This window comes from Ceratina calcarata, unplaced genomic scaffold (genome assembly GCF_001652005.2).
Source record: "Ceratina calcarata isolate Rehan_Ccalc_2016 unplaced genomic scaffold, ASM165200v1 scaffold578.2, whole genome shotgun sequence".
Classification (NCBI taxonomy): domain Eukaryota; kingdom Metazoa; phylum Arthropoda; class Insecta; order Hymenoptera; family Apidae; genus Ceratina; species Ceratina calcarata.
Genome location: NW_017176997.1, coordinates 146250 through 155073, shown reverse-complemented (window position 1 = coordinate 155073; position 8824 = coordinate 146250). Strand labels below are relative to the sequence as shown.

The window sequence follows — 8824 nt, the reverse complement described above, 5'->3', positions numbered from 1 at the left end:
TCGAGCGTTTATTTTGTTTATTCTATAAAAGATAGATAAAAATATTTTGGAAAAGTTCTTATTTCTTGCTGATAGAAAAAACATATTTATTAATTTACTTTTGATCCTGGTGTGAAATGTTTAGGCGCTGTTATGCCTACGATCGTTACCTCTGACTTCTTTGGCAGCGTGTTTAACTAATTGGACACTGTTCCTCTTAACCAACTCGGCCATAACTAATTTACACGTTACGAGCTCTTGAAAACAAAAGTGAAATCGTAGGAACGGACGGCCCGTTATCATGTTTGATTTCAGATCTATTATCTCTATCTTACGTTTTATGTACATATTATGTATTAACGTACGAGCAAACGTTTGATGACTTTGACTTGATATTTGTGATCGAGGAACGCAGCTATACCGATATAACGCGAACGATAAGAGGAGAGCGTAGATGGAAATCTGCTTTCATTCTTATTAGTGCAACTGCGCTACGTAGAAAAATACAATCAGTAGGACAACTGTTCTTTTACCTTTCATCTCGAGTGCCGCGTGCCTCAATTGTACGCTTCCGCGTTTCAAACGAACCAGTGCCGCCATTATTTTGTTTCAAATCACATTGTTCTAACAATTATTGTTCACGTACGTCGAGTCCTTTTATTTAAATACAGTTTATACAAAACTACGATATTGTTCAATCGATACATTTTGCATAGAATTTTAACAACTGGTGTAGTTCACTTGTTAGGAATCGCGCACAGGATTTTTTCAATGGAATTTCAGTGCCACGGTACGATTTTTCAAAGCTCTCTTTCTGGAAGTCATACTGTCAATCTGTCAGTCACGGTGGTACGATATCTGTGAAGCGAATGAAACCCGGTTTGCTAACAAGCCTTGATACAATAAGTACCCGTACTCATGCTCATTGCCAGCCTTGAACCATCGTTTCAGATATGTCTAAAACGAGCTACATAATGCACCTGAACAAATGGGACGAAGGGTACAAGTATTTAGTAAAATAATCGTCCACCTAGTGAAACAATTTTAATAGAATTCTTATAGATAATAATCTTTGCAAGGACGTCGGTAGCAATTAGAACGGGAAGGCATCGTAAAAATTCAGTGGATCCTTTGAGTGTCCTAAGAGCCTCGAGACTCTTAAGGATTCCCTGGGATCTATTCAAAGTTTAGAGTAGGGCGGTCTCCTCATTTTTTTCTTTCTTCGTTCATATTTCGTCCTAAAAGAATTCGTAAAATTAAAATTCCTCGTATCGTTCATGTTATATACAATATGTATATGTATGTAAAAAATATGCGCATCGTGCAAATAACGTGTGAGCATGTATAGTAAGTTTATCTCTCACTCTCGTATTTTTCTTATATTCTTCCAGCTTCTCTTGTAGTACCTGTAGTGTGGCTGTAGCTCGGATTTGTGCGTCTCTCTTTTTCCCCTCTTATTTCCTCTCTGCCTCTCCCTCTCGCTCCGACTCTGTTGAATGTCATAGAAGAAAGAGAGAAGAGCAAAAAGAGATGAGAGACTCTTCTCTCTCTCTCCTACTCCTTTCTCCGCTCCCTCTCGCTCTAGCCGACGTCTCTACTACGATTGGAGGATTCTGGGACTGACTGGGACTCAGGTAAAACGGCTACGGCATACCATAGCATCGGTTATCGCTGTAGTATAGTACAGTAGAGTCAAAGTTGGCGTTTCTCTGACACATTTGTTTCTAAACCAGAAGCCTCGGTCATCTTATAAGTGGATCGCGCACTGCATTTTACGATACGTACTCGGATTCCGATGAAACTAGTGACAATTTACGCGTTTGCTCTAATTTCCGGCACTTGTAATATATTTACACGTTCTCCGAGCATTTCAAATTCTGTGAACTGTGATTCTGTGATGATACTTCGCGTTTCAAAACGAGTGCTACGGTACAGTTGCCATATATGTGAGGAAAATCAATAAGGAATAATTAACGTGGATAAATAATTATTTAGGTGAGTCGGTACTTTTTTATTATACAAGTTCAGTGGCCTTTCGTCGAACAAGTCAGTCGGGAGGTTTGAGGTTAATTTTGGGCCCTAAGTCAGGCCCTAACATTCTATGAATGCAAAATTTATAATAATTGTATCTTTTTTTCGGATACATTTAATTTAAAATTGATTAGAGGATCGATTTAATTTTTATGTATTCGATAAAAATAATTTGGGCCTTTTTGGGGCCTTATACAGTACAATATAGTCTATGATACGATACATAGTTGTTTCGTCTTGTATGACATAATAAGAATAATTGAATTTTTTCCAATACATGCGCTACATATTATATAATATCGTAATGTGTCATTTGTTATTTAATTAGGGCCATTTATATAGTTTCTCGCAGGGTTCTTCGTCTTCCAAGCTCAATGGGCAATATTCATCTTTGTTGACCCTTTCCAAGTCTCCTAAATCCAATTTTGGTTTGAAAGGCAGTTCGGAAATTAAAATTCCTTCCCTAGATTCCTTCTTCTCATCCGCGTCTTCTTCAAATTCCCAAAAATCATCGTAATCGTTCGAAACATGACTCTTCTCGTTCAATCTGACGGTCTCCTTTTTTTTTGACACTCGATTTTTATTGAAAATCTCTTTGGAATCTTTGTTAACTTTGTTATTCCTGAATTTCATTCTATTCGATTTTAAGGAGTCTAATTCTTCGGTTTTTAGAGGAATATCATTCGATTTATCATCGATTGCTTTAACATAATTATCAGTAGCCTCTCGATTTTCATCTTCCTTTCCATTAGTTTTCAATTCTGATTCACTCGCAGTGTCCAGGAATTTTTTATCACTCTCCGAAGGTTCCTTTAATATCTCATCCCCTTTACTACTTTCGCTAATCTTATTTCCCACGTCAGTTTCATTCATTTCATTAGTTATCGTGGAACTGTTGCTTAAATTAAGCGAATCGCGAGGAGATTCAACGATTATCGATGCACTGTTCTTTTTATTATCCTCGACCCGAACGTCCGATTTCATTTTCGGATTCTTTTTATACTCCTCCTCCAAGTAACTTTTAAATTGATCTCTGAAATAGCCATCGATCATTTTCCAAATAGTAGTACTGTACCAATAGAGGATACTACAAATGAAAATACCACGTATGATGATTCCCAGCATAATCGCTCAATTAACCATCGATCTTTAATCTCTAGTAATTTATCTCTCGATTATTAACACAATAACGATTTTAATTCGACGTTAATTGGGTGCGATTTAATTAATTCCCATTGTAGTATTCCTTCATGAACGTAATTGCTTCTTGGATTTTCGGCACTCCCATAGTCACGAATATTAATATAGAATTGGCGATGACGAACAGTCTCATCATTTCCAAACCGTCGCTAGATCTCAGCCAGTCACCGAATCCCTGATTCTCAACGTCGTCGTTTAAAATTACACTGTCATTATCATTCTTCTCGTTCTTATTGCTATTCTTATTATTATCATTCATCTGATTCTTGTCATTCTTTTTACTCTTCGATTCGTTTTGCTTATTCTTTCCGCTTTTACCCTCGTGATTACTACGCTTCTTCATAATTATTACACCTGACGACGATCGTACTTGCAATCACACGCTCTCATCTAGAAATGCAATTTACTTTGTGACTTTCTTTCGATTCTGTAAATTATTCATTCGGCTCACCTCGATGATGTATCGATACTTCAAGACCGAATCACCAGACACAATAATTTTAATAAATCACGATTGAAATTAATGATTTTTCGAAAGTTTCCTCAGAGTTTTTTCCACAATTTTTCACGATTTATTTTAATACTTTCCTCTTTCTTGCAAGAACGACTCTTATTGATTTTTGTACACTGCTTTCCCTTTAGTTCCTTCGAACCTTTTCAATTTCATACCACAAAGAACCATTGTTACCCACTGTTATGTTAGAATTATTCTCTATCACTAACTAAAGTATACTTCGTACCGGAGTGGAACTCCGATACGGCTTCTTCGGTTAATCTCATTACACGAACACCGTCTATATAGACCGCCTTTATTCAATCATATGCTTTTCAAAATATAACAAATAGTAACATATACAATATACAAAAACATCACCGCTTACAAAATATAGTTAATAAAAAGTGAAACGTTTTTTTAAAATAATTCTTGCGAAATTAATTGCCGGTTCTTCCGTCGTGGGCAGCAACGATCAGATTCAATGTGGCCAACGAATTCGGTAATACTCTCAAGCTTATGCTGGTCCTGCTCGATCCCAACACGTTCGAATTTCCACAAACGACTGCATGGCTCCCTTGAACGTTCCTCGCGCTTAAGTAATGAATAGCTCCTATGGAAAAACAACGTACAGTGACTCAATCAATAAAACGAGTTGTGAAAGTGCAAATGAAAATTACCGCTCGTTACAGAAACGTCCAACGTGGTGGCTTGAACAACGTTCGAGGGATTATTGAATTCAATTACTCTTCTGAATACCGTCTCGTCGGCGTATCTCTGTCCGAAAACTAAATCTCCGATAAAACCAGGCCCACGTTCCTCTGGGCTGTTAGCCAACTGTCGAAAAATAACTCTCAGCCGTGCAAATTAAAAAGGAAATAAGCGTCACTTACCAGTTTGGTTTTCGGTAAAGCGTCGTTATTATTCAACTGCAGTTGTACATTTTTATCTCGGGACACGTCGATGCCATAAGCCTGTACCAATATTTGGCAGGCAATGAAAACTACGATTAGTCTCTGGAACATCGTCGTTGATTTTAATCCCCGATGGATTTTGTAGCTTTTCACCGTGTCCAAATTTAACTGGAGACTGCGAGTTATAAGTTACCGGAGGTCTCTTTTATAGACGGAAAGTGAGTCCATGAAAACAAGGTATACGTGAGTTATCTGAAAAGTGATTTCACCATCCGGCATTATCATAAATTCTCTCCGCGGAATACAAATCGAGCCAAACGCCGAATACAATGGCATTGTAATGGAGCATCGTTATTCCTATCACGAAGAAAGTGAACGCACTGAATTCTTTCTATCATTTTTAATCCATAAATAGATATTAAAAGAAAGAAAAACAACAGATTTCTAATATCCGATGCTGTTCTTATTCACCTGGGACCGTGGATTCTCTCGCTATATCCATCCGCGTATACGTCCGCCGCTACTAACTTTCCTAGTTAGTGGAACTGACAACTAACTAGGCCGACTACTTACTTACTTTACTGTACTATAAGTATTTAACCCAGAAAGGCTACACGGTATATACCTATAGTAGGAGGTATATAGACAATATTCGAAATCTCTTCTTCTTTACCAGTAGTTTCACAGTTTCGTGACGAACTTCTTAACAAAGCCGATCCACGCCATTTCTCATATTAGCTATACCATAATCTACAACAGTTGGCCGTTTCTTCGCCCATTATCAAGTCGCCTGGCACCCAAATTTGGCACCAAACTTGCCCATTATCCTCCACTAATTAATTTGCATATATTACATTATAAATTCTTCTGTTTTAAATTAAAATCGATCATTTTGTTATATACATATATTTGTTTACAATTAAAATTGATCATTCATTGATTCCATGTACAGATCCTACTTTGGCACTAAACTTGGCCATTGTTCTCCACTAAATAATTTATCACATAATATTAAATATATTTTTCTTTTAAATTAAAATCGATCATTTTATTATATACATTTTTTTTTTAAATTAAAGTCGATCTTTCATTAATTCAATGTACAGATCCTTTTAATTAGAGCACCCTTTTACGACTGCTAATTGGGAACTTTTTAAGTACGTTAGCCTACGGCCTATGAGTTTAATTCTCTTTAATCCTGGCTAGATCTCCTCTCTAAATATATATATATATAGTTCAATAAATCCCGGTAAAGGTTGGATTATAGATCGATAGCTGGCTATTATTCTTTCAGGTCAATTCCTGTGCGCGGGCGTGTGCTCACTTTTGCTAAAAGGTACCTGCCAAGGGATGTTTAACTCTTTCGCTAATGTTGAAAGAAAGAAACGCTGAGGGGTAGGATCTTTTAATGGGTTACGGTGGGTTAGGGGCAGAGATAGGGGCGCAACAGTTGCGTGGATGGATACGCGTTTAACGACCAAACAGAATTTCAAGCGAGAGAGAGAAGAGCGGCGGAATTACCTCGGACGGCGAAAAGGGATGAATGATGGCGAACCGGGGGTGCGTGGAGGAGGGGTGGCGTGTAGTTGAAAAAAACAACCTGCATGCGTGTTATGAGAACCAAACAGAGAGCAAAATACGGGCGGGGGGGAGAGTGGAGCGAAGGTGCTGGCCGCCGGTGGAAGGGGGTGGTAGAGGGGTTAAACAGAGATTAAACGCGAGGGTGGATGACGGTGAAAGAGAGAAGCGCATGGAGGAGAGAATTCGCGGAAGGGGGTATAAAGAGTGTGGAGGGGATGAAACGTGGAAGGTGGGTGAAAGTGTGGGTGGGTCGGAGTGGAAGGGAAGGTGTGGGTGGTTGGATACCGATAACCTAACCGTTGACGTACCTCTACCTTCGGTTTAGTTCAGTATTCCTCTAGAATTCTAAGAGTGAACAGCTCCCTAACCGTTAATACGATAAAGCCCCGTAGTTGCCTTTCGTTGCTTTTTTCCGGTCCGAGGGAAATTTCTAAGGAAATTTAATATTCCGCGGCTCCGCGCTTAGTTTCTCGGCGATGAACGTTGCATTCTAAACGATGTGCTTCGATTATTGCCAGCGGCTGTACGTGTGCACGTTTGCTCTGTTTGTGGTGAAACATTCAACAGACTCGTAAACCTGAATTCCTGAATATCCGATTAAAAGCGTCAGCAAATTATTATCGTTTATTCAAATAATATAACGATACAATTGGTCGCGGAAAATTTACATGAATTATAAATGTGATACAGTGTCTTCTTCTTAAAATAATAAATATACAGAAACGTATATATATTATTATTAATAATATACAAAATTAAAAGTACGTAAATTAACAGCGTACGAAAAAATAATCGTGACGCTTTAATAATAATATATGATATTATTTATCGAGAATTAAAATACGACGTTGTTTGAAAGTAGCGATTTGAAATCCTCATTTCTTATCTTTAATCAGAATCAAGAAAGTACGATTCTATACGATACTTTCTATTAAATAATAATTAAACAGTATAGATAAATATCGTGTATCTTTTGTGAGCACGTGTTGATTTCGAATATACTGTATAAGCCGGCACTAGAATATACTACATTCTATCGGTGTATGTATATTATATCTATCATCTAGACGTAGTTAAGGAAACTCGAGTAAAGTTTCGCTTTAAGTACCGGCCACCCAATCTAGTGTTATCAAATTGAAAATTTCCAAATACAATCAGTGTAACTTTATCAGATAATCGATTAACGCTGTAACTTAAGATTCAACCATGTCTGCGGGTATTCAAACTTCCATTGATCAAAACTTATTGAATCCCTTGGGAACTCGAACACTATCATAAATCAAATAGCCATTGATCTGTTTCAAGATTAATACCCACGTATATTATATAGAAATTAAATGAATCACGAGGCTCGAGCTGATCGGCTTCAATGGTAATTCGAAAAAAAAAAGAAGGAATCGAGGCATATATCGGTATTTCAAGTGCGAGCCAGTTTGAATAGTCTTTGGCCTTTAGTCTTTATCGATTTTCTGGTTATGAAATAACGACCTAATTAGTACCCATGTGTGTGAATTCTACCGTAACGTGCATGTGATGCAAATTGAAGGAACGATCGTTTACACTCATATACGTGGACGTGCGAGTTCCTTAAAAGGCTTCCTTCTTATTTCATTGCGAACTCATCGAAAGCCGTGATACGCGACTAATTAATTAAATAACCTTTTGACAAGAGCATGGAAATAGCCTGTCGATGCGCTCTATCTATCTATTATCAGTATTCCGGCCTGGCGTTCTTCTATAGCCTCACGTTCTTACCCCTTCATTATTCCCTGTTTCTTTTTTTGTTTGGTGTAGATAGAAAGGGTTGGATTCCAGAGAATAATTGCGACGACCGCTCACTTTTGCGTGACTTTACGCCATTTTTTTCCTTCTATTTTCACCTTCCTTTATTACTTTTCCCCCGGTCGCCCGGGCACCCCGCGCTCTCTTTCTTTTTCGCCTCTTGCTCCTTTTACTTTTGTTCCCGCTCGGTTTTTTACACTTCCATGCATTCGTAACGAGAGAGAGAAACGCTTTCGCGTATATACATACGTATACAATTCTCCTCTCCTTTTTCCCTTCGGTTTTTCCCGCCACCCTCCGCTGTTTCCCCTCCGGCGAGTAACGAGCGGTCGGGGAAACGTTGAAATTTAAACGGCCGAAAACTGTTCCGAAAACGTGTTTCGAAATGTCCAAACGCTCGATCGTGTTTTATACACACAAACACCGATTTCACGCGCAATTAATTTCATTTCATTCCTAGTTGAAACACAGTTTTAGAAGTACGTTGAAAAATGGTTTCAATTCTGTTTATGTTGCTAGCGACGTATTTGTGTACAGCTGTCGCTGCTCTTCTACAGCACTCGGAATCGGGGTTACCGATAAAAGAACAGCGAGTAGAACGGGAAGAAAAAGAGGAGAAAGCCCATTGCAGACATCTTTCGCCATATCATTCACATTTACCATTGACATAAATAGGAGAAGCAATACGCTGTCCTGACTGTTTCCAGCCACGTAATATTGTGCAAAAACTAGATCCTGTATTTTAATCGAACACCCGCATGGTCATATTTAAACAATTAAACGAATTTGTAAATAAAAACAAAAGTAAATAGGAATTAAGGATGTATAGGCCATACACTTAAAC

The 8824-nt window shown here is 38.1% G+C and overlaps 5 protein-coding genes across 7 annotated transcripts in view; 1 reads left to right on the top strand and 4 right to left on the bottom strand.

Annotated features, from left to right (window-relative positions):
- The window catches only part of LOC108629570 (sialin), a 5240-nt gene extending 3382 nt beyond the window's left edge, over positions 1 to 1858 (bottom strand). Inside the window, exon 1 of the mRNA XM_018032326.2 lies at positions 513 to 1858. Within this exon, the coding sequence (XP_017887815.1) occupies positions 513 to 579 (67 nt within the window). The 5' untranslated portion in view covers positions 580 to 1858. The remainder of the gene's footprint in view (positions 1 to 512) is intronic.
- A 111-nt stretch (positions 1859 to 1969) lies between these two features.
- On the bottom strand, positions 1970 to 3237 carry LOC108629571 (uncharacterized). Its single transcript, XM_018032327.2, has one exon. The coding sequence runs from the start codon at positions 3133 to 3135 to the stop codon at positions 2335 to 2337; it is 801 nt and encodes a 266-aa protein (XP_017887816.1). The 5' UTR covers positions 3136 to 3237; the 3' UTR covers positions 1970 to 2334.
- Xport-A (exit protein of rhodopsin and TRP A) lies at positions 3143 to 3922 on the bottom strand. The gene is made up of 2 exons (XM_018032329.2): positions 3662 to 3922; positions 3143 to 3600 (listed from the first exon to the last, which is right to left on the bottom strand). The coding sequence occupies exon 2, from the start codon at positions 3551 to 3553 to the stop codon at positions 3236 to 3238; it is 318 nt and encodes a 105-aa protein (XP_017887818.1). The 5' UTR covers positions 3554 to 3600; positions 3662 to 3922; the 3' UTR covers positions 3143 to 3235.
- Positions 3923 to 4005: 83 nt separating this feature from the next.
- LOC108629576 (uncharacterized) lies at positions 4006 to 5175 on the bottom strand. 3 transcript variants are annotated; one of them, XM_026817424.1, is made up of 4 exons: positions 5089 to 5175; positions 4597 to 4869; positions 4384 to 4540; positions 4006 to 4316 (listed from the first exon to the last, which is right to left on the bottom strand). In XM_026817424.1, the coding sequence occupies exons 2-4, from the start codon at positions 4726 to 4728 to the stop codon at positions 4144 to 4146; spliced, it is 462 nt and encodes a 153-aa protein (XP_026673225.1). In that variant the 5' UTR covers positions 4729 to 4869; positions 5089 to 5175; the 3' UTR covers positions 4006 to 4143. The 3 variants fall into 3 exon arrangements, with proteins under 3 accessions (XP_026673225.1, XP_026673226.1, XP_017887822.1); XM_026817425.1 differs by having other exon boundaries at positions 4597 to 4819; positions 5089 to 5163; XM_018032333.2 differs by lacking the exon at positions 5089 to 5175 and having other exon boundaries at positions 4597 to 5024.
- A 1318-nt stretch (positions 5176 to 6493) lies between these two features.
- Positions 6494 to 8824, top strand: part of LOC108629567 (uncharacterized) — a 15985-nt gene continuing 13654 nt past the window's right edge. Inside the window, exon 1 of the mRNA XM_026817427.1 lies at positions 6494 to 6959. The gene's annotated coding sequence lies outside the window, so the exon portion shown is untranslated. The remainder of the gene's footprint in view (positions 6960 to 8824) is intronic.

What these genes read in the sequence shown, in the direction of transcription:
- LOC108629571 (XM_018032327.2), bottom strand. Translation starts at nt 3,135, where the DNA reads ATGCTGGGAATCATCATACGTGGTATTTTCATTTGTAGTATCCTCTAT.
- Xport-A (XM_018032329.2), bottom strand. Translation starts at nt 3,553, where the DNA reads ATGAAGAAGCGTAGTAATCACGAGGGTAAAAGCGGAAAGAATAAGCAA.
- LOC108629576 (XM_026817424.1), bottom strand. Translation starts at nt 4,728, where the DNA reads ATGTTCCAGAGACTAATCGTAGTTTTCATTGCCTGCCAAATATTGGTA. An exon ending in CTTTACCGAAAACCAAACTG is followed by an intron (nt 4,541 to 4,596) that starts GTAAGTGACGCT and finishes ATTTTTCGACAG; the next exon opens with TTGGCTAACAGCCCAGAGGA. An exon ending in GGACGTTTCTGTAACGAGCG is followed by an intron (nt 4,317 to 4,383) that starts GTAATTTTCATT and finishes GTTTTTCCATAG; the next exon opens with GAGCTATTCATTACTTAAGC.